This window comes from Peromyscus eremicus, chromosome 5 (assembly GCF_949786415.1).
Source record: "Peromyscus eremicus chromosome 5, PerEre_H2_v1, whole genome shotgun sequence".
Classification (NCBI taxonomy): Eukaryota; Metazoa; Chordata; class Mammalia; order Rodentia; family Cricetidae; genus Peromyscus; species Peromyscus eremicus.
In genome coordinates, this window is record NC_081420.1 from 135219049 (window position 1) to 135241822 (window position 22774).

General features: G+C 41.5%; 2 protein-coding genes across 6 annotated transcripts in view; one reads left to right on the forward strand and one right to left on the reverse strand.

Moving 5' to 3' along the window:
* Window positions 1-22774, forward strand: part of Ogfod1 (2-oxoglutarate and iron dependent oxygenase domain containing 1) — a 76183-nt gene that overhangs the window by 7578 nt on the left and 45831 nt on the right. The window contains exon 1 of one of the 5 annotated variants that reach the window (XM_059264564.1): window positions 21361-21716. The exons of 1 other annotated variant lie outside the window; for it this stretch is intronic. In XM_059264564.1, the coding sequence (XP_059120547.1) occupies window positions 21563-21716 (154 nt within the window). In that variant the 5' untranslated portion in view covers window positions 21361-21562. Of the gene's footprint in view, window positions 1-21360; window positions 21717-21914; window positions 22013-22774 lie in introns of those variants that run through there. 3 more of the 5 variants (XM_059264565.1, XM_059264563.1, XM_059264566.1) reach the window with 3 other exon arrangements.
* Window positions 1619-21327, reverse strand: Nudt21 (nudix hydrolase 21). The gene is made up of 7 exons (XM_059264568.1): window positions 21056-21327; window positions 16706-16906; window positions 15919-15982; window positions 12277-12366; window positions 5302-5377; window positions 3793-3907; window positions 1619-1868 (listed from the first exon to the last, which is right to left on the reverse strand). The coding sequence occupies exons 1-7, from the start codon at window positions 21169-21171 to the stop codon at window positions 1847-1849; spliced, it is 684 nt and encodes a 227-aa protein (XP_059120551.1). The 5' UTR covers window positions 21172-21327; the 3' UTR covers window positions 1619-1846.

Consider the following 22774-nt stretch of genomic DNA (forward strand, 5'->3'; position numbering starts at 1 on the left):
ACCATGCTAAACTAGGAATATGCTAACATAAACCACTGCGGCAACTGTTGGCCCCCGAGGGAAAGGAGTATTCAAGGAACTAGTGACTTTTCAGAGGAAATCAGTTACTCTTGGTCATGTAGACTAGTGCTTACCCACAATGAAGCATGGGCATGGTTAGTCACTGCCAGGGCTGACTTGACTCTAAACTTGAATGAGTTTAATTCCTCGGCCACTCTTGACGTGTCAAAGTTAAACAGAGAAGACGGTATTGGCATACATTTGCTACTGCCCAGGATTCAGAAGACAGGCCTTGTGGTAGACCATAAAAATACAACTTGCTACACCTTGTAAGACTTTCATGACATTAAGCCTACAACCAACAAGTCTGTAATAAACAACTACGTTAACCGTTAAGTAATGACAAGACCAGCCAAGTCCTTTGTTCTTTTTTATTTTTATAAGTGTTTTGCCTACATGTATTTATATGGCCCACATGTATGTCTGGTGCCCAAGGTCAGCTATGTCAGATGCTCTGGAACTGGAGTACAGATGGCTGTGAGCCATGTGAGTGCTGGGAACCAAATTCAAGTCCTGTGCAGAAGCAGCAAGTGCTCTGAACCAATAAGCCAATCCCCAGCCCTTCAAACTTGGCTTTCTTTTTGAGGTGGGGTCTCACTATGTACCCACACTGGCGTGGAACTCAGATCTGCATGCCTTTGCCTCTGGAGTGCTGAGATTAAAAGTGTGTGCCCCCACACCGAACCATCTTTATCCTAAAACTTTACTTCCTATTTCATCCTAATTGGGCAGTGTATTAGAAGTTTAAATTCGCTATTTTCTCTTAGGCTGACAAAACCTGTCCTGACCTCTAGAATCTAATGATTCAAACTATTCCTCTGTATTGTGTTTTGAGGTAGGGACTTGCTAGGTACTCAGCTATCCTGGAATTGTTGATCCTCCAACATTAGGCTCCCATGTGTGTATACCACCATACCTATCCTATTTTAAAATGTTTTTGAAAAGCTTTACTGCTTGCTAAAAATCAAAATTTTTATCATTATGTATACAACACTTCAGATTCTCATAACTGTAACTGTCTGAGAGTTTAAAACCTGATGTTATTTTTGTCATGGCCCAATAAGCAATTCACGGCAGTGCAAATAATCACTGTTCCATTATACAAAGCAAAATACTGCAATGATGAGTTCTAAATGGACCTTTTTATACCAATTCCAGTGGTTTTCAACTTTCCTGATCTTAATGGTTTCCCAAATGTGTAATGTCTTTTGACTTGTAAAGTGAGGCCTAGACAGTTATATAAAATATACTCGTCAAGATAATATAGTGGAGATTCTTTGTACAGAACTCACTGGAGTTTAGTTTGGTACACACTGTGTGTTGGACTTAATCGGATAAATTTAGTTCCCCAGAGAAATGGAAAGCCCTCATTACAAACACCTGTAAGTCTCAGACTATATGCCTAATTTAACAGTGTTGGAGTAAAAGGCCCATAAGTTCCACTCATCTAAACCACAATCATGTTTTAACATTCCCCAGTCTAAAGCATGGAAAAAAAGATCCTCAACTATAAGACTTTTCAGAGTTAAATAGAAACTTACAAATAATAATACAAATAGGAAGTTCACTTTCTTTAATGTTGTACAAAAAAAGTATGAATAGAACAAACAATTAATGAACACTGTCACATGTTTACACCACTATCTAGTTCATATTAATTTTACTCTTTAAACAGTAAGGAGGTGGCAATTTAGGGAACAAGAGAAAACCAAAAATTCTCTACAATTCTTCTTCTGTGTGTGTAAGCTGTGCTCACAGAGACGGCTTTACTTCTGTGTGCAGGCATTCAGTTGTAGATAAAATTGAACCTGAGTTAAAAAAAAAAAAGTTTATTAAAAACACTACTAATTATACAGTTTCCACCTTAAACAACAAGGAAATTACCTGGCCGTTTCTCCCCTCCTTCAACATGTTTAGCATTTCTATACTAAGACAGCTTACTCTCATCAGTCATGATTATATACTACAGCAGTGCTGCTGAATACGTACCATGAGAAACATTAAGCATATAAATTTGGTTAATTATGAAATACAAAATTTCCTTGAAGGCATAAAAAGTTGTGACAAATCCTTTGCTCTGTGCATATATATGCTCATGTGCACCTGATACAGCAAGAGGCCTATATAGTAGAGGAGCAAAAGCTGAAGGGTGGTTAGTGGCAAAGTAAAAAGGCCAATTCTACACTCACCAAGCGTCCAGAGACGCTAATACCATGACTAGGGTGCTGTTAAACTAACATGTATTAACCACTTCCAGGTACTATGTTCTAAGTACTTTATGTGTTATCTGACTTGGTCCCCATAGTCCTATGAAGAAACTATCATCCTCATTAGCATATGAAGTATATGGCACACAGTATAAGAGTTTGTCCACAGTTTTACTACCAGCAAGTATTGAGAAGGGCAGGAGAGAAGGCTCAGTAGTTAAAGCACTGGCTGCTCTTCCAGAGGACCCAGATTCAATTCCCAGTCCAGATATGGCAGCTCCCAGCTCTCTGTAACTCCAGCTCCAGGGGATTTGACACCCTCACACAGACATGCAGGCAAAACACCAATGCACACAAAACAGAAAATAAATCATAAAAAGGTGGGATTCAAATCCAAACATTAACTGCACAATCCACAAGATTTAACTAAAAGCAAGTGCGAGAGTTTGAGAGCGAAAGTGTTTGTGTGCATACCTGTGAGCACAGGCGCCAGAGGCATCAGACAGTAATGAACTGCCCAGCATGGGTGTCGGGAATTAAACTCAGTGCAAAAGCAGTATACACTCTTAACTACTAAGCCATCTCTTCAGTATACAATCCATATTCTTTTCTTCCTTTTGTTGTTTGACACAGGTCTCACTACATAACCCTGGCTGGACTAGAATTCATTATGTGGAGCAGGCTGGCTTTGAACTCATAGTATATTACCATACAAATCCATTTTGAAAATGCATACTCAAGTGGAGCATGGTGGCGCACGCCTTTGATCCCAGAACTCCAGACAGAGGCAGGTAGATCTGAGTTCTCAGCCAGCTTGGTCTACAGAGTAAGTTCTAGGACAGCCAGGGCCGTGTAGAGATCCTGTTGAAAAACAAAACAATCCCTCTCCTCCCAACAAAATATCCTATTTGCCTCAAAATTCGGACTCCATATAAAATTATAGGACTGTCTCCCATTTGCCAATTCAGGTCTAAGTACAGTAAGTTCCAAAAACAGAAAGAGAATAAGCTATACTAAAATATTTCATCTCCATTTTTATATAGACAACCATGTCATACTTCAAATATTGACTGTTTTACCATCTCTTCTTTGAATAGACTGCAAACTTAACTGTGGAAGACAGCAGATCTGAGGAAGAACCGTTGCATAAGTATCAGAACATCATGCCATAATTTCAGTCTCTGGGTACTTTTAGTTGTATTTTATCTATCGATTTCATACAACCTAAGAATACATTGATTGACTGGGCAGTGGTGGTGTACACCTTTAGTCCCAGCACTCGGAGTAGAGGCAGGCAGATCTCTATGAATTCGAGGCCAGACTAGTCTAGTTCCAGAACTGCCAAGGCTACCCAGAGAAACCTTATACCAGAAAGGGGAAAAACAAAACAAACAAACAAAAACCTTCACATGTCTTTATTTTCCTTAAGCCCTAAAATTTGTGAACTATCACTTCTCAAGTGATTCCAAATACTTCTCATTAGACATTTTACATAGTTCTATCAGAAATGTTCAACTTTCCATACCTGCTTAACAGCTGAGGAAGACTAGAAATGATGGGTCCATATCCTGGTGCATTGTCATACAATTCAAACAACGGTGCAGCTACCAGCTTGTAATTTTTCGGTACTGCAAATAAGGCTACAAAAAACAAAAACAACAACAACGTAGTATTCAGTTTCCTTAATCTTTCGTATGATGTTTACTCCCACTCTGTAACTAATCAATTTTGCATTTGGAAAAGCTTTGCTGTGTGTTCGCTCATGCAAGCACACGTGAAGGCCAGAGGCTGGCATCAGGGTGTCTTCTCAGTTACTTCCCACCTTATGTTTTGAGTCTCAGTGAACCTAGAGCTCACTGTCTGGGCTAGACTAGCTGACCAGAAAACCCCTAGATTCTACCTGTCTCAGCCTAGTGGTCTAGGGTTACAGAGGTGTACCGCCATGCTCATTTCTTTACATGGGTGCTGAAGAGCCAAACTCAGGTTCTGAATCTTGCACAGTGAGCACTTTACCTGAACTATATCTCCCCAGTCCTGAGAAAAACTTTTAAAGAAAAATCAGTCATTTTGGGTTATCTGTGTCTTCTAGAGATTATGGACATATATTCAAAACTCATCCTCTCAAGAAGAGAAATGCCATAAACAACTTAAAAAGCAAGATGAGAATTGGCCAGGAATTGTCATTTAATTTTTAATTCTCATATAAAACTATTTTAAGAAATGGAGCCAGGTGTTGTGACAGTTCCAGCACTTCAGAGGCTAAGCAGGAAGATCAAGATTTGGAGGCTTGCCTTCCAAGCATGAGGAACAAAACCCATATGCTGTGTGTGTTTGTAATCCTGGTGCCAGGAAAGTGGAGACAGGTAGACAGCCAGTTTAGCCTAATTGGTGAGCTCAGGTCAACGACAGTATTCCTAAGGATACTCACAGTCAGAGGAGAGGGAGGGAGAAGGAAGTGAGAGAAGGGACAGGCTGGCTGGCAGGCAGGTTGAAAATGACTCAGCAGTTAAGAGCAATGCTGTTCTTCCAGAGGACTGGAGTTTAGTTCCCACCCCAGCACTCATGAGTGCACAGACAGACAGGCAGGCGCGCGCGCCACACACACGCACACGCACACGCACACGCACACCCCTACAAATAATTAAAACAAATCAAAGAGAAAGATTGATTTGACTGATCTGGAGGCAAGAGCCTGTCTCAATATAAAAGAACAAAACCCAAAAGCCAAGGGTGGCAGTGAAAGCCTGTCATCTCAGCACTTAAGAGGGAAGGCGTTAGGGTCAAGACTTCAAGGCCAGTCTAGGTTACATGAGATCTCGGGTTGGTTTGTTTTGCTTTTTGGGGAGTGGGGTGGGGATGGGATGTTGGGGTGGAACAGTTACTTGTTAAAACACAACAGGCCTGAAGACTTTTTTGCCTGAGTGTGTTTTCGGTCTTACAGTGAACCTAAAGCTATTCAAGGAAAATGGAGAAGACGAGGAGAGAGCTTTGCCAGAGCTTTTAACGCTGTCTTCCAGACAAATAAATGCCTTACCTTTCTCTTGAAGCTGAACCAGAAACAACTTCTTATGTTCCTTGGGCTTTGTAATATGTGCAGGAATATATGGATACTAAAACAGAAAATGAGAATAACTTGTAGGCTTCAAGCATCACTATTCTTTATACCTCATGTCTTAGTTATCAAGTTCTCCACTATCCTCATATCCTAACTTAGTCTTACTGTAACACACATGCCGTGGCTTCATTTGTTCTCTTGTGTACACTTCCCAGCACACTTACTGTGGGCACTACTGTCTGGCTTCCCTTCCGGACTCAACATTTACATAACAGACACATCGAGTGCCTTCACACACAGGAACTAACAAGCAATAAATCCATCAGTCGTTCAAGTAAACCACTCAAAGAATGTATGACTGGAGAAATTTACAACACAATCAAATTTTGGTTTTAACAAAAGTTGCTGCTGCCATTTTTAAGTGTCACTAAAATACTCTAGAATCCTGATGTGGTCATATTTACTCCATGAAAACCTGAAAGTCTTTGAGATATTTGACAAGATGCCCTTTGTCCCTTCCTCCTACTCCCCCACCATACACATGGCACATGCTTTAAGAACACAAGATGGGCTAAGTGGAGTTTTCCCAGCTGGGCAGAGTCTTAACTGCTGGGTAAGATGCAAATGTTTAGAAAAACTCAAGAGATAGAAAGAACTGAAGAAACTACTGCTTGACAACAATTTGACATGGGAGGGGGGGAGTTAAGATAGGACTTTTTCCTTCCTTTACCATGTCTGTATTACACAAATCTCTCCCAAGTTCTCCAACAATATATTCAGAAATCTGTTTCCTTTTGGGGTGGTATTTGAGGGCAGAGGACTTACAAAGGGCTGAAAAGAGACATACAAGGAGAGTGGGCTAAAGGCCATGTCTGCCGAAGATCATCCAGTTTGGTGACACCACACTGACACTGCATCTAGTCAGTCCTTAATCATTACAACAGTCTACTGCTTACGCCATATTCTCTACTCCTCACTGGCACCAACCAGTACTGAAGTTAGGATAATTACACACCAGCACTACCCCTAAAGTACAAATGAAATGAAGCAACTATCCCAGGTTTTGGAGGTCTACATGAAAACCAGAATATTAACAGTGGAGGGATGAAGAGGTGAGAAGGAGTTCAAACAGCACACCTGAAGAAACACCTCTGCTTCACATTCAACAAATCATGGCCAAACGAAGTAACTTCCTTCTATTTGCAGCTGCCCCTTTCTGAGACTGTCCTCCTCCAGTCCTGGTCCTAACAGCCAGTGCAGTTTCTATGAAGAGACTGAAACAAGGACATGACACACCTTTCCACAATGACACCCAATGAAAGCAGGCAAGGTGGCTAAAACTAAATAAACACAGCACAGCACTTATATCCTTACTTCCAGAGCCAACCTTAGGCTTCAGTGAGCCATAGTGAGGAGATAAAGGAGGGTATTCAGAAACCAGCCTGGAAGACTCCCGAGTTATCACTGAGCACTTTCCTTCCAATTAGATCAAGGACTGTCCAAGAAAACAAAGCCCATTTAGAATAATTGTTGTATATATCTTTGAAACAGCAACTTCACCATCTGTGTATGAAACTTTGCTTCCTAAAGCCAGGACACAAATGTATTGTGACAATTCTCAGGAACACCAGCGTCCACAGAGCCCTGTGTGCTCGTCCTTAGTTACACGAGGCAGTCAGGAGAGGACAGAACATCTTTTGCTGGCAATATTGTGTAACACTTGACCTGGAACACACTGTTATGAAAAGAAGCTCTCCAATAAAGGACTTTTGATCTGTCCAAAGAATTAAGGTCCAACTTTAAGATGCCACCTTACTAGCCAATGTATGAAAATCTGAGCATCAATAACATTATCAGTCATTATAACAGAATTAATACAGCAAATGTACTTAAGTTCATGTGGTCATAGTGACATAATAATGAGGTGTTCATGTCCTCCCCCTCAGATCTTAGGCAGGCATATTTGGAAGTAACAGGAAATGTGCTCCTTGCTCTCATAGTTTCAACTCTGCTTTCCAAAAACCTCCAAGCTTTTCTAGAGTCTGTAAAGTTTTTCAAGTCATGAAACTAGGGAATCCATTCAAGTCCTACCCAAAGGGAGGAGTCCCTGGATTTCCATCTTTCTGACAGACAATTTGGAGATGTTCAACACTGGTTCCTTGACAGCCTTAGCAGTATTAATCTAGCTGCTCATGGCTACACTAAGATCAATACTATTATGTGGCGCTGTTTGGCTTTGCTCTGGTGTTTCTTCTTGTTGGTGGTTTTTGTTTTATTGAGACACGGTCTCATGTTGCTGGAGCTGGCCTTGGACTCAGTATGTAGCTAAGATTGGCCATGAGCTCTTTAGCTTTCTGCCTCTGCTACCAGAATACTGAGGTTGTAGGTATGTACCACCAAGCCCGGCTTTTTATTTATTTTTTTTAACACGGGCTGCTTCTGGTCCCCCTCTCCCTATACTTTGCTACTTCCTGTCTCACCTCTCAAGCAATCTGTATCCACATCTGTCCTACTCACCCATAATATATCTTTGAAGGATGAATGCATTCTGAAAACTTAAGGAAGGAAAAGCAGCAGCTACTTCCTATAGAACCATATCCCCCAGAGTAACCAAATAACTGTGAGGTTGTTTCTCTGTGTATAAGAAATGCATCTCCAATGATTTCATGACTGTAGGAAACCATCATCAATGAGCTGTTATCATTACAAAAAACAACCAAATAGTATAAAAAAAAGTTATATCTCCTTTGAGACAAAGTCTCACTACCGTAAGCACTAGCTGACCTGGCACTTGTGTGCATACCTGGCTAGCCTTGAACTCACAGAGATCCACCTGCCTCTGCCACGTAAGTGGCAAGATTTAAACAAGCATGGGCCACCACACCCATCCAGACAGTATGAGACCTGAACAGAAGGACAAACCACATCCTATGGAGGCCAGCATTCAAGATGTCCCAAACATCCAGGTCTTCCGAATTCACACCCTGATGGACTCTCTCCCACTATCGACCAGAGTGTGACATAGAATACAGAAGTGATCATTTACCACTGCCAAGACCAGGAAACTAACTGACCAGAGCTTCCCACTAGGGCACTCCCTGACATCATTTCTTACATTCTTTTCAATTACATGCTCCAGGGAAGGTAGCTGTCCTCGGAGGGAGTTCTCCTTTGAAGATGACAAAACTCAGGGAAGCTAGCTCTCTCAACGACTGGCAAACCTGAAGACTCCAGTCTACTAGCTAAGAAAGTCTGCATGCATGTGAATTAGGGATTATATCCTTGTCCCAATCTGCGTCATGATGTAATCTCAGCTAAGAGTCTGTGACTTCATAAGGTTCTGAAAACTACAAGTTCATAAATATCTATTGTCTTAGGCTACTAAATTTGGAGATAGATGAGTATCCCTTATTAGAAAGACACAAGATCAAAGTGCTTCCAATTCTGGAGTTTTGTAAACTCTGGAATATTTACACTCATGAGTATCCACAACTTAAAAGTCCAAAATTATACGATCCAAAACCTTTTCATGTCAACCAAAGCCTCTGGATCTCAGATTTTTGCATTAGAAATGCTCAGCCTGTAATCTGTTACACAGCAGCAACACGCTAGCTTACCTTGTTTGCTCCCTTTGCCCCATTAATGGAGGCCAAATCCAATCAACAGATTTACCAATGTATGGACATTTAGGAGAAAGAACATGTGTTCCATAATACATGGATCCTATTGGCAATTCAAACACAAGACCACCTATTTTCATTCAAAATGATTTATAGGGTAGGAAAAAAGGGCTAACAACCCTGTAAATGTAAGAAACATGACACTATCCTAATTTAAGCAAATACAAAAACATACAGAAATAATTAGGACAGCCAAGCATGGTGGCTGTATTGGGTGGTTTTGTGTGTCAACTTGACACAAGCTAGTTATCAGAGGAATGAGCCTCAGTTGAGGAAATGCCTCCTTCAGATCCAGCTGTAAGGCACTTTCTCATTTAGTTATCAATGGGAGAGGACCCAGCCCACGGTGGGTGGTGCCACCCCTGGGCTGTTGGTCCTGGATTCTATAAGGTGGGCTGAGCAAGCCATGTGAAGCAAGCCAGTAAGCAGCATTCCTCTGTGGGCTCTGCAGCAGCTCCTGCCTTTGGGATCCTGCCTGTTTGAGTTCCTGTCCTAACTTCCTTCAGTGATGAACAACAATGCTAAAGTGTAAGCCAAATAAACTTTCCTCCCCTAACTTGCTCTTTGGTCATGGTGTTTCCTTGCAGCAATAGAAACCCTAAGACATAGGCACATGCTTTAAATCACAGCATTTGGGAGGCAGAGGCAGGAGGATTTCTGTAAGCTCAAGGCCAGTCCAATCTACATAGGAAGTTCCAGGATAGCCAGGACTACATAAAGAGACCCAGTCTCCAAAAAAAAAAAAAAAAAAAAAAAAAAAAAAGGCAAAAAAATCAGGATATATGAAAATAGTGATTATATATTTGATGAGATTGCTTTAGTATGACAATGACTGTATTTTCTTATGTTGGGAATGCAGCTCAGTGGTAGAATACTTGTATAGCATGCACAAGGCCCTAGGTCCCATTCCCAGCTTTTATTTATTTATTTATTTTTTTGAAGACACTTTTTTTCCACCCAGCCATTTTTCAAAAGTAGAACTTGTAAAAGCTATTTATCACTTCATCTATTTGAATGTCCTCCAGAGGACCCAGGACTTAGAAGTGTCTTTAAGTACAAGGAAGCAGCTCTGCTTCAGTTTTAAGATAAAACAAGCTATTTACTTAGCTAAGACAGCCAGACTCTCTTCCAATTTACATGCTGGCCTTTTGGCTTTATGTCCACCACCAGTCTCTCGCTGTGATTCCCTGGGAGTCCAGACACTAGGCACCTGCTCTATTGGGAATCCCACACATTCTCTCTCTCACACACACCAAGGTCTTTGGGAATGAGCACTGGGAGAGTCAATGTATTCACACTGTCCCAAACACAGTCCACTTTACTAAAGACTCCCTTAAAGAAATTGTGTGCCTGATGTCTTCAGAAGCCAGAAAGGGTATGATCCATTGGAAGTGGAATTACAGACAGTTGTGAACTACCTTGTGGGTGCTGGGAACTAATTCTGGTCTTCTGCAAGAGCAGCAAGTGCTCTTAACTGCTGAGCCATCTCTCCATCCTTTTACTTTCATTATTTTTAATTATGTGTATGCATGTGTCTGTACACATGGGCACAGGTGCCCACAGAGGTGAGGTGTCAGATCCCCTGAGGCTGGAGTTACAGGTAGTTGTGAACCACCTAAAATATATTCTGGGAATAGAACTCTGGTCCTCTACCAGAACAGCATGTGTTCACAACCCCTGAACCACCTCTCTAGTCTCCATTGTCATCTTTTTGTTTGTTTGTTTGTTTTTCAAGACAGGGTTTCTCTGTGTATCTTTTTTGGAGCCTGTCCTGGAACTCGCTCTGTAGAACAGGCTGGCCTCGAACTCAGAGAGATCATCCACCTGCTTCTACTTCCCAAGTGCTGGGATTAAAGGCATTTGCCACCACTGCCTGGCTGCCACCTTTTTATAAAATAAAATCCTTACCTCTTACAATTCACACTAAAATATTCACAATTGAAATGATACCTAGTATTTATTTCAAAATAGTCCATGGTGGCGCACACCTTTAATCCCAGCACTCGGAAGGCAGCAGGAAGATCTCTTGAGTTTGAGGCCAGCCTGGTCACAAAGCGAGTTCCAGGATGTTCAGGACTGTTACAGAGAGACCCTGTCTGGGGGGACTGGGGCGGGGGAGTCCATGGTGAGGACAGGAAGATGCAGCAGCAGCAGGAGGGAGGTAATGAAAAATGTTTCACCATGAATTGCTGTTTAAGGTGAATTTTACTTACTGCAATTCTACTTTTACATATTAAAAAAAATTTTCATAAGGCCTAGTTCAATTCCCAACACCCCAAAAATGAAGAAAACAATGAACAGTATCATCCTGAAAATGTGGTTTACTATCTGTGCACTTCTGTAGTCCCAACACTTTGGAGCTAGAGGTAGGAGAACAGTGCAAGGCCAGCCTTCGTTACATAGCACATTCAATATAAATAGACACACACAACAACAGAAATAGGAGGAGGAACAGCTGCTTGGTTGGTTAATGTCTCCTACATCGAAACTAAGGAGTTAAAGAAGAGAAATTGAAAGTCAAGGTCTACTTTGATCTTTTTTTCATTTTAGAAATTTTCCATTTGTTTTATGGGTGGGGGTTAGTTTCCAGCACCTATGTGGTACCTAAGGACCATCATCACTCCGGTTCCAGGGGATCCAATCCTCTCTCTCATCTCCTTGGGCATCAAGCACATACACACAGGCAAGCAAACACTCATACACATGAAAGGGAAAAGCTGTTTGGATTGTTTTGTTTTGGTTTTGTTTGTTTTTTGAGACAAGGTTTCTCAGTCTAACAGCCCTGGCTGTCCTGGAACTCTGTGTGTACACCAGTCTGGCTTTGAACTCACAGAAACCTGCCTGCTTCTGTTACCAAGTGCTGGGATTAACGGTGTGCATCACCACTGTCAGCAAGCTGTTTGGTTTTTAAAATGTTTTTTGAATCAAAATTAAGGAAATGAGAAATGGGAAGTCATGGTCTACTTATTTTTCATTTCTAAAAATTTCTACTTATTCAGTGTGTGTGTGTGTGTGTGTGTGTGTGTGTGTGTGTGTGTGTGTGTCTGTGTCTACATGCCACAGCATGCATGTAGAAGTCAGAAAACAATTTAAGAGAATTGATCCTCTGCTCCCATCTTGTGAGTTCCAGGGTTCCAACTCAAGCAAGTCCTAAGGCTTGGCATCAAGTACCTTTACCTGCTGAGCCATCTTGCTGGCCCTGATCTTTTTAAAGTCTAGAATTAAGTGAGTTTTCTGCTAACCAAATGCCTGGTTAACACAACTGAACACTGACCTGAGGAGGTTCAAAATTCGGTCTCCACCAGTTACCAATGCAGTCATCAATGACCCAGTCCTGCAGGACGCCATCTTGACGACCCAGTATCTGTGGAAAGTACAGTACAGTGAGTAAACTAAATACACACCCGTAAGAATACCTTTCTGTGGTAGAGAGACTATTTTTAGTCCAGTGATACTCCTAACAGAGACATCAGTCAGCTAGTGTCTTCCTGATAGATCTCTTCTCTGAAATGTATTACCCATTTCAATCTGTCAAGATAGACAAGATTAGTTCAAAATCTAGTATCAACCTACTTTAATCCTACATTCAGGAGACAGAGGCAGGAGGATCTCTGTGAGTTCAATCTACATAGCAAGCTCTGGGCTAGCTAGGGCTACATGGTGAGACCCTGTCTCAAAAAATCTGTCCTTTGCTCTGGTTATGCATGGAAAATCAAAGATGACCAGTTAACATCAGCAAAATAGCACACAACAGGTTTTCTAGAATCAACTATCATTTCTACAAATAATCTACCTAAAGTTACAAAAATGTATATTTTCCAATCTCACAAAATCCCATTACTAATCTTTGTAATATAACATGAACTCATTTTGATCAAGTTGGATTCAGGCTGGAGAGATGGCTCAGTGATTAAGAGCACTGACTGCTCTTTCAGAAGACCTGGATTTGGTTCCCAGCACCCACATGGTGACTCACAACAATCTGTACTTTCAATTCTTGGAATCTATCTCCATCTTTCTGACCTCTGAGGGCACCAGGCACACACGTGGTGTACATACACACATAAACGCAAACTATCATACCATAATATAAGTAAACTTAAAAAAGTTATATTCTACCCATTTCACTTGTCAAAAAATGGCTCTACGAAGTTCAGAGTAGGAAAGCAATCAACTGTCCTGTTTCACTCATTCCTAACTGGCTACAACACTCAGCTCTTAGTTGTTTTCCCCAATATTTGCCTCTACGTTTAAAAGTATTCTTTTTATTTTTAGAATAGTTTTACATATTAAGAAACCTTTCAAAGATGAGCCAGAACTCCCTATAATGCCTACACCTTTCCTCTACTGTTACCATCTAATATCAGTATAGCATATCTGTTAAACTAATGAATCAATACTATACCAAAGAAACCCATACAGTTTTCAGTCTCTTTAATTCTGTACCCAATGTCCCATTACAGGCCCAGGATCCCATCTAAGATACAATACATGTGGTCATCACTTTCCCTGAACTGCTCTACACAGTGTAGTTCTGTAGCTTGAGGATCTTGACAGTCTTGAGGAATACTGCTCAGGATTTTGTATAGTATTTCTCAGTGAGACTGAGGTTACAGATTCTGGCAAGGAAGACAAGAGAGGGAAAAGGCCATTCTTATACCAAATCAAATCACATCAAAGGCTCCTGCTATCAGTATGACTCCCCATTAATGTGAATCATGATTACTTGGCTGAGGGGATGTTTACCAGATTCACCTCCCTCAACTGTAGATTAGGTATTAAAACCATAGTGCTCACTCATGTTTTTCCCCATCACCCTCCCATTATCAGTATCTGATTAAATTAGTATTCAGTATTTAAATTAATGACTACCTTCACACAAGAACAACTAGTAAACTGTAATTCAATTGGACAACTATCCTCTAGAGTTACTGCTGCATTTCACTTGCTATCAACAGATTTATTCCCACACTATCTGAGAGCTTGGATGTCTTTTCAATTCAAACAGCAATCACTATCCATCTTCACTTTTCTGTATCACACTGCTCTTCTCTGTGCATAGCCCAGCTCACAGCTAGGACACGAGGGTTTTCTTTGGCCTTTCTCCTTCAGGGCTAGACCTTAATGTTCTGATTATTATATCATCTTTCCTACTTTATTCCTTCATCTTGGAAGCAAACTTTCTCTATTGTTTCCTGAGAAAGGTTATAAGAGATAATACAGTTTTGAAATTTCTGCAAATGTTAAGATAATTATTTCTCCCACTGTTGCTTTATAGTTATATTAGAGTGTTCTGGTATGCAAACTGTATCCTTTCAGAATTATGAAGGCATGCTTCAGATTTTTTAGTTTCCTGTATTACTTCTGGGAGATCCGAGGCACTGACTTTCTTTTTTAGTTTTATTACTGCACAATGTGTGCGTGGCAAGTGTGCAGTGCACATGTGGAGATCAGAGGACAACTTTGTGGAGTCAATTCTTTTCTTCCTCCTGGCTGTGGGTTCTTGAGACAGAACCCTGGTCGCCAGGCTTGTGGCAAGCACCTTTACTCACTGAGCCACCCTGCCAGCCTTGCTAAAGTCTTTCAAATGGCCCCTTGTTTCACAGAGACAGCATCTCCTCTGTTACTCAAGAAAATCATAATTTTTGTGACTCATTTAGCTATCCTGGAACTCACTGTGTAGACCAGGCCAACCTTGAACTCACAGAGATCCACTTGCCTCTGCCTCCCGAGTGCTGGGATTAAAGGTGTGCGCCACCACCGCCCGGCGTAGGCCTTATTTTCTTAAAAAGCTTTCTTCACAGGCCAGCAGCGATGCTTGCATGATTATCTGCTCACAAGTAAGGGCAACACAGTGAAATAATGGGCATTGCTAGGGTGCAGGAGTTTTCTAACAGCTATGCTCCTTCTTTAGAAGACTCCAAATAACATCACCTAGTTTTTCTTGGACTAGCCACTCTCTTCAGAGCAGAAATTTGCAGCTTTCTGCACAGAGTAACATTCTCTGTTTTACTGTTGTGCTCCACTCCACACAGATGCTCTCAACCCCCTTCACAGCTGGATTCAAAGACTGCTCATTATTTAGGATGAAAGCTTTCATGTATTCTCCCCATCTCCTAAACTTTTACAGGTTAAGTGTTGGCTTATCCAATTCTTACAGCCTCAGTCACCAGTCAGTTGCTGCTTAACTGGACCAAATGGAAAAAAACAATGTAGATAGATAAATATAACCTTTATAGATTTAAGCAAGCCAGCTCATGGATGGGCTCAGACCCTGGAACCTAGCACCTGCAATTCCTCAGCCTTCCTGCTCTTCAGTGCTGCATTCTGGGCTGCCCTCCTGCTGAGCCAGTTTCTGCTAACTGTCATGGTGAGCTCAAATACTTTCCAGATCTTTCCAACTTACTGTTACTATTTTATTTACAATTTTGCTAATGACTCATTTTGCCTTCCTTAAATACTCCTGAATCTGTAGCTTTTAAAAGTTACCTTTCTCTTGACTTGTTGGTAGAGTTTTTAGGAGAACCAGAGGAAATGTGAATAGGTTTCCTCTGGTTTTTGTGAAAACTCTACCAAAAAAGGCAATTTACTATTATTGTTTCTTTTTATTTTATTTAGCAACACGGTCTCATTTTGTGGCCCAGCTGGCACAGAACTCACTATGTAGCCTAAGTGGTCTCGAACTCAAGGTAATCCTTCTGCCTCGGCTTCCCAAGCACTAAAATTAGATACACTTACTTTGCAAAAAATAAATATACTATTAAATAAATTATACTAATACAAGTTTAAGTTATATTTACTAACTACTAACTATTCAAATTAAACTTATTTTCCTAAGACATATGAAAACTCAATTATAAAGTCGGTGGCATTCAGATGGAAATAAAATCTTTGAAGTGGTTAAACAGAAAAATACCTCTGTCATTAAGCGTTTTAGTCCTTCAACTTCATCTTCTCCTGGGTTAAGTTCACCACCAGGTCTGTAAAAAGGTTAAGAATTTCAGCTTTCAATTTAATACAATTTGGGGATAATAGCAAGAACACAATAATCATTGTTTCCATCAAATAACTCAGTAAGACCTATTTCAGTACCATTCAATAGGCAATCAAATAAGGACCAAAGGCATGAGATGTGCTGTAAAAAGTTCACATAATGTTAAGTACCAGACCATCGTATACAATCCTAGTTTTAAACAGAAAAACCAATATATATAAAATAAACGCAGTCACTGGCCAGCAATCCACCACAGCCTCCTCACAGGAAAGTTATAATTAATGGACTCTAACAAATGCCCAGAGAACAGACTACATTCTTTAGGTCTGTGTAATGGTGCATTTTTCAAAAATATTAATTTAGTTTTGAGGCCTTTCTTTTTGGCACAATCTTATCAGTCGGCAAGTAAATATTTAAAGAGTTATGGGCTCAACTGATTAAACTACATGAAAACAACCGCACTAAGTAATGTTATCATCTGGTCTAGAAACTGAGCGGGGATTGATCTAGTTCAAGGATATTAACAATATATAAAAACATGCAGATTTCTACTTTGGAAAGGAAATAAGCACTACACTGCAGAAAAACCATGACTGTTTTCTTTCAAGACTCTTTCACAGTATTTGTTTAAATAAATAAGGGCTAAAATTGTGTTTCAAGCTGCATTATATTACAAGTTGTCTTGCTGTTAATTTCTAACACTACTTACAATTTGAAGAAAGTTGTTCCCAGCTGTAGCAGTAACACATGGGGTAGCCGGTGCTCGTGTACAATCAGAACCCCTTCTACAGTCCTTCTCATCCCAATTTTATCAAATTCCTCCCGCATGCGCTGAAATCTGGCCGCAACAGAGCTGTCCTTCTCGTAGAGGGGTTCTTTTGTACCAAAGGTATAATTGGTAAGCGGGTACCTGTGAACCAAAGACAAGCATGTAGCATGAGAACAAATGGTCTCATTTACCAGGACAGTTCAAAACAACATACAAAAAAAAAAGTGGTCAAAGCTACATTGTGCTCAAAGACGAGAGACAGCAAAGATCAGAATACTGCGGCTGTCTGGACTCTTGAAGCCAGAACTTCCATACGTCAGACACAGACAGCGCTGTCCTCAGGTTCCTGAAACGCTTATTGAAGTGGATGTCCATACTGGTTTTCAATCATTTCATGACACTAATACCAAATGACCAACCTGGTTCTTCTAACTAACCTAGTTATAATTTCTATTAACTAACTGGCACTAACAACTAATTTCTTTTCTCATATATGCTGAGCTACCACTGTCTATCAATATCTCTCTTGCTTTCTTAATTTAAAAAAATGTGGTTTTGTACACGTATACATATGGTGTTCTATGACACATGTACAGAGGTCAGAGGATAACTTGTGGGTTCTGGGGATTGAACTCACACCATCAGTCTTGGTAGTAAGCACCTTACCTGAAGAGTCACCTCACTGGTCCCTCTCCAATTATTTTGTTTCTCCCAGGAAGCAATAATCAGATTTTTTTCTAGTTCCTTTACAGATCAACTTTTCTTCTTCTGGCTTGCTTGTTTTTTGAAACAGAGTTGGCCTGGAACTCACTTGGTAGACCAGGCCGGGCTTGACCACAGAGACCAGCCTGCCCTTCCCTCCCAAGTGCTGGGATACACCACCACAGTGGCTTAGACCTGTTCTTTTTCCCTCTGAGCCTACTTAAGACTTCTGCATTTACCCTACCAGTATGCTTACTCTTCCTACCCACAGCTAAGTTGAATAGCCTCTTTTCCCTATTTCAAAAGATGATTTAAAGTGTTAAAAACTTCATCTTGCTTAGTAAAGAGCAAATTTTCCTTAAAGTTTAAAATCCACATTTATTTTATCACACATTCTACCTTGCAGCCCTTAATAAAATAAGCACAAAAGTGCTTATCAAGCATGCGGACCTCAAGTCAATCCCCAGAACCCACCCCAAACAGACAAAACCCAACCAGCACCAAATAAAGCAAATCTGAGCATGGTAGCCCCACAAGACCCCATGGCAGATCCCATGAGAGAGATCCTATTCTCAAACAAGGTAGAAAGTAAGAACTGACACCTAAGACTGTCCTGACTTCCACACGTGTGCTGGGGCACAGGCACACCCATACAGTCCCAAATACTGCAAACACACACACACACACACACACCCCACACATACACAAGTGCACACATCTGCATGAATGCATATAGCATACATATGCAACACACACAAAATTCTTGATATTAATAAGACAACTACATATTCTCCACAGTTGTTCTTGAGAAGGGAAATCAAGGTAACCAAAAGAAAAATTAATTCCAAAAGTCAAATTCTAAGCATAAACAAAGTAACTCTAAAATAATGAAAATATACCATTTTCAGGGGTCTTTAAAGATTACATATAGTTTTGCAGTAGATCTAATAACCATCATTATTAGGGAAAAGTTACTACATGTAGCTTTATGTACTGCACAATGCTTTACATGTGTTAACATTTGGTTTTCCACCTGCATTAGAAAGAATTAAGCCGGCCGGGCGGTGGTGGCGCACGCCTTTATTCCCAGCACTCGGGAGGCAGAGCCAGGCGGATCTCTGTGAGTTTGAGGCCAGCCTGGGCTACCAAGTGAGTTCCAGGAAAGGCGCAAAGCTACACAGAGAAACCCTGTCTCAAAAACATAAAAGAAAAAAGAAAAAAGAAAGAATTAAGACCAACTACAATATATTTCTGTTGCAAGGGCTATCTCCTACATCACAAGATATCAGCGGAAGGAAACGTTAGCACTTCCGAAGGCTGTGAGCACTAGCTGACACAGAGCACATTCTCCACATCATACTGTGGGCATCTCAAAGCACAGCGCACATCTGAACACCTAGCCATGTGTATGCACACTGTGTTACAAAAGCACCCAACCAGGTTTCCCTAAATGGAAATATACTACAGAAACAAAGATTTACCATTTAATAGATAGTTCACCCCCGAGAACTCAAGTTCACAGCAATTTATTTCTCAACAATGCATTTACACAGGAAGTGAAAAGTAACATGATCACCTGTAAAACATCTCTGAAAACACATCTATTTCAACAATTCTACACACAGTCGCCTGATGTACACTGATCCAGGAATCAAGGAAAGTATATATAAAACCCGTGGTCCTGGCTCATCACTGAAGTAATTTGGAACTTGTGCTTTCAGTTTTTACTTTTTGAGGTGCTTGGAGATGAATACGGGGTCTGTGCACACTAGACAAACTCTCTACCAGTTGGCAAAATCCTCCCATGCTCGTTCATTTTTTTAAAGAGCACTTGCCTTCTCCACTTCACAGGAATCGTTTGTTTGTTTTTTGAGACAGGGTTTCTCTATAGCTTTGGAGCCTGTCCTGGAACTCACTCTGTAGACCAGGCTGGTCTTGAACTCACAAAGATCTGCCTGCCTCTGTGCCCCCCCCCCCCAGTGCTTGGATTAAAGGTGTGCGCCACCACCCGCCCACCTCACAGGAATCCTTTTTTTTTTTTGGTTTTTTTTTTTTTTTTTTTTGGTTTTTTTGAGACAGGGTTTCTCTGTGTAGCTTTGCGCCTTTCCTGGATCTCGCTCTGTAGCCCAGGCTGGCCTCGAACTCACAGAGATCCGCCTGGCTCTGCCTCCCGAGTGCTGGGATTAAAGGCGTGAGCCACCACCACCGGCTGACTCATAGGAATCTTATAAGCATCTATGTGACAGAAAATTGAAGTGCTACTATGTATTTTGATACAAAAGTTAATTTACATAGACACAACTATCAGCTATTTCCAGATTTTTTTTTTTTTTTTTGGTTTTTCAAGACAGGGTTTATCTGTGTAGCTTTGCACCTTTCCTGGGACTCACTTGGTAGCCCAGGCTGGCCTCGAACTCACAGAGATCCACCTGCCTCTGCCTCCCAAGTGCTGGGATTAAAGGTGTGTGCCACCACCGCCCGGCTATTTCCAGATTTTATAAACTTCATATTTTGTTACCAAGACAGTACTTGTTTTGCCAAAAACAATAACAGTAATCTTTCTTTTTTCTCTTTCCTCTTTTTTTTTTGGTTTTTCGAGATAGGGTTTCTCTGTGAAACAGTCCTGGCTGTCCTCCAACTCACTCTTTAGACCAGGCTGGCCTCAAACTCACTGAGATCCAGCATGCGCCACCACCACCAAGCAGTAATCTTTTCAATTTCATGTGTCACATTTGATTTTAGAAGTAAAAGTTCATTTATTTGAATATGAAAGTGAGAAACACTACGATGACTTACCTAAACGCCACTACCAGCAAAGACTTGCACTTTTTAAACAAACAACCAGCCTAAACTGGCCACTTTCTTCCATTAGAATCAGCTCCACACTGGGCAGTGGGATGCCAAATACTGAGTAAGCTATATCCCAATCTCAATTTCTTGCTACAGCAAAACTTGGTTTAAGAGAGAACTCGAAAAGCAATGATTTGCTTAAGAGAAAGGTGTGTTGAAAACCAAACCAGGCCACAAATTGGCTCTCTGGGCAACACGTAGGTACCGCTAACAGTCCGAAAGAACACCAGACAAGAGTGTGTACTCTCAATCTAGGTCTACTGCGTGCCTGCGATGATAATGTCACTTCGGTAGACAAGACATGCGAATGCAAGAGATAGACCGGACAGCATGGAAATGAATAAAATGTGGTCACTTGATGGAATACTACACAACATTTAAAGAAAAAAACCTAGGCCGTTAGAGGTAAATCTGGAAAACTTACTGTAAAAGAAATGTACACTCTACAAAAATTATAGTTATTCATTCAAATAAAAACAAATACATGTGCAATGAAAACACCAACAATGGATTGAAAGAACATACACATTATGATTAATTCAAAGCAAACGTGGGTTTTAACCATGACTGAATAAAGGGAAAGGGGAAAAAGTCTCTCCTCAAAAACGGCTGCCAAATCGGGGGCAAGAAAGAGGTCTGGGAGAGAAGAAAGCGCGCATCCCGGAAGGGCCACCCCGCATCCGGGGTGAGGGAGGGCGCTCGGGAGGGGTTTGCCCGCCGGGGCCTCGCCGAACTTACAGGTTAATGGTGCGCTCCAGGGTGAGGGGCTTGGTCTGCTGGATGTACTTGTTGCCGAACTGGTTGACCCCCCGGGGCCAGCCCGTCTGCGAGCGATTCGGCGGCACCACAGACATGCTGAACAGCTCCGACACTGGCGACGTGCAGGAAGCGGGGGCCAGGGGAGACGTCCGCGGGGCGGACAGCGGTTATCTGCGTCCCGCTCAGCACCCGCCGCCCGCCATTAACAGTCGAGAGCAAGAGGAGGCGAATGCACACCGGAAGTGAATGGCTCTGGCGGCAGGAAGTAGGGAGGCAGTCCTCCGCGACCATTCGGCCAATTGCTAGCAAGATGGCGCAGTATGTTGAGCTTTCATTGGTTAATTTTGTATAGGTCCAGCCTCTTTATTTTTTTGGTGCCTTCCCACTGGGTGATGCTGGGACTAAGGACTGGGGCATTTTGGGAACTGTAGTTTCTGGAGGGAAATAGCGTCCTGACTTCCTTGGCGTGAGTCTGTGCATGGTGAGATGAACGGGAAGCGGCCCGCCGATCCGGGCCCGGCGCGGCCAATGAAGAAGGGAAAGAAGCAGGTAGCGGCAGAATTTTCGGACGCTGTCACGGAAGAAACCGTGAGGAAGCAGGTGGCTGAGGCCTGGAGCCGCCGGACACCATTCAGCCATGGTAATGAGGTGCTGTGAGGGAGGAGCGGCCGCGAGAGGAGGCGTGGGAAGGACCTTAGCCACCTCCGACTCTGGCTGCTCGGTTCTTTCCAAATTCTGCTTGATTTGACAAGCCTGGGGAGGAAAATAAATACAGACCTGGGAGTGTGGGCAAGTAGGAGACATGTGAACTGAGGATTGAATTCTAGAATCAGAATCCCTCTGCTGATGATACGTCACTGGGCAATGTATTTAACTTTGCTTAAGCGTCAGTTTCTTTTATAAAACGGAATCGTTAATAGTATTCCCCTCGGAAAGGTAGGATTGACAAACTAATGCTTGTAGGCATTCATAAATGTTTCCCAGAGAACCAGTAAACATCTAGCAAATGTCGCATGACCAGCACAGATGTTGAGAGCTGCCAGAGAGCTAATACCTGGAGCTACCACCCTCAGGTGCCTTGTCACTGGGCTACGTGACGCACGAAACCAAAGTGTCTTGAAAGGAGCCATCGTTCCAGACTTAGCTACAAGCTATTACCTTATACATTGTGAATCTGGTGGAAGTGAAATGAATTAGGTTAGAAACCAACTATATATATATATATATATATATATATATATATATATATATATATATATATATATATATATATATATATATATATATATAAATGCAGTCACTCCCTCCCCACAGAAAACTTGGAGAAAATAAGGGTAGGATTAAAGAGAAAATGGGGGGCTGGAGAGATGGCTCAGCGGTTAAGAGCACTGGCTGTTCTTCCAGAGGTCCTGAGTTCAATTCCCAGCAACCACATGGTGGCTCACAACCACCTGTAATGAGCTCTGGCGCCCTCTTCTGGCATACATAATAAATAAATAAATCTTTAAAAAAAAAAGAAAGAAAGAAAATGGCCAGTTTTACTACTCTCATTTAATTTGCTATTCTTGATTTACTTTCTTCCGGAGAAAATGAGTTAATCTAAAATGCATTGATGCAAGAATCAGTAAACTAAAAAAATTTTAAAAAAAAAGCAAGAGCTTCCATTAGTGATATACTTTCCCCCCCCCCACACACACA

Coding starts and splice junctions, on each gene's coding strand:
- Nudt21 (XM_059264568.1), bottom strand. CDS start 21,171: ATGTCTGTGGTGCCGCCGAATCGCTCGCAGACGGGCTGGCCCCGGGGG. Junction 15,983..16,705: donor GGAACAACTTTCTTCAAATT/GTAAGTAGTGTT, acceptor ACCTTTTTACAG/ACCTGGTGGTGAACTTAACC. Junction 3,908..5,301: donor GGTTCAGCTTCAAGAGAAAG/GTAAGGCATTTA, acceptor TGTTTTTTGTAG/CCTTATTTGCAGTACCGAAA.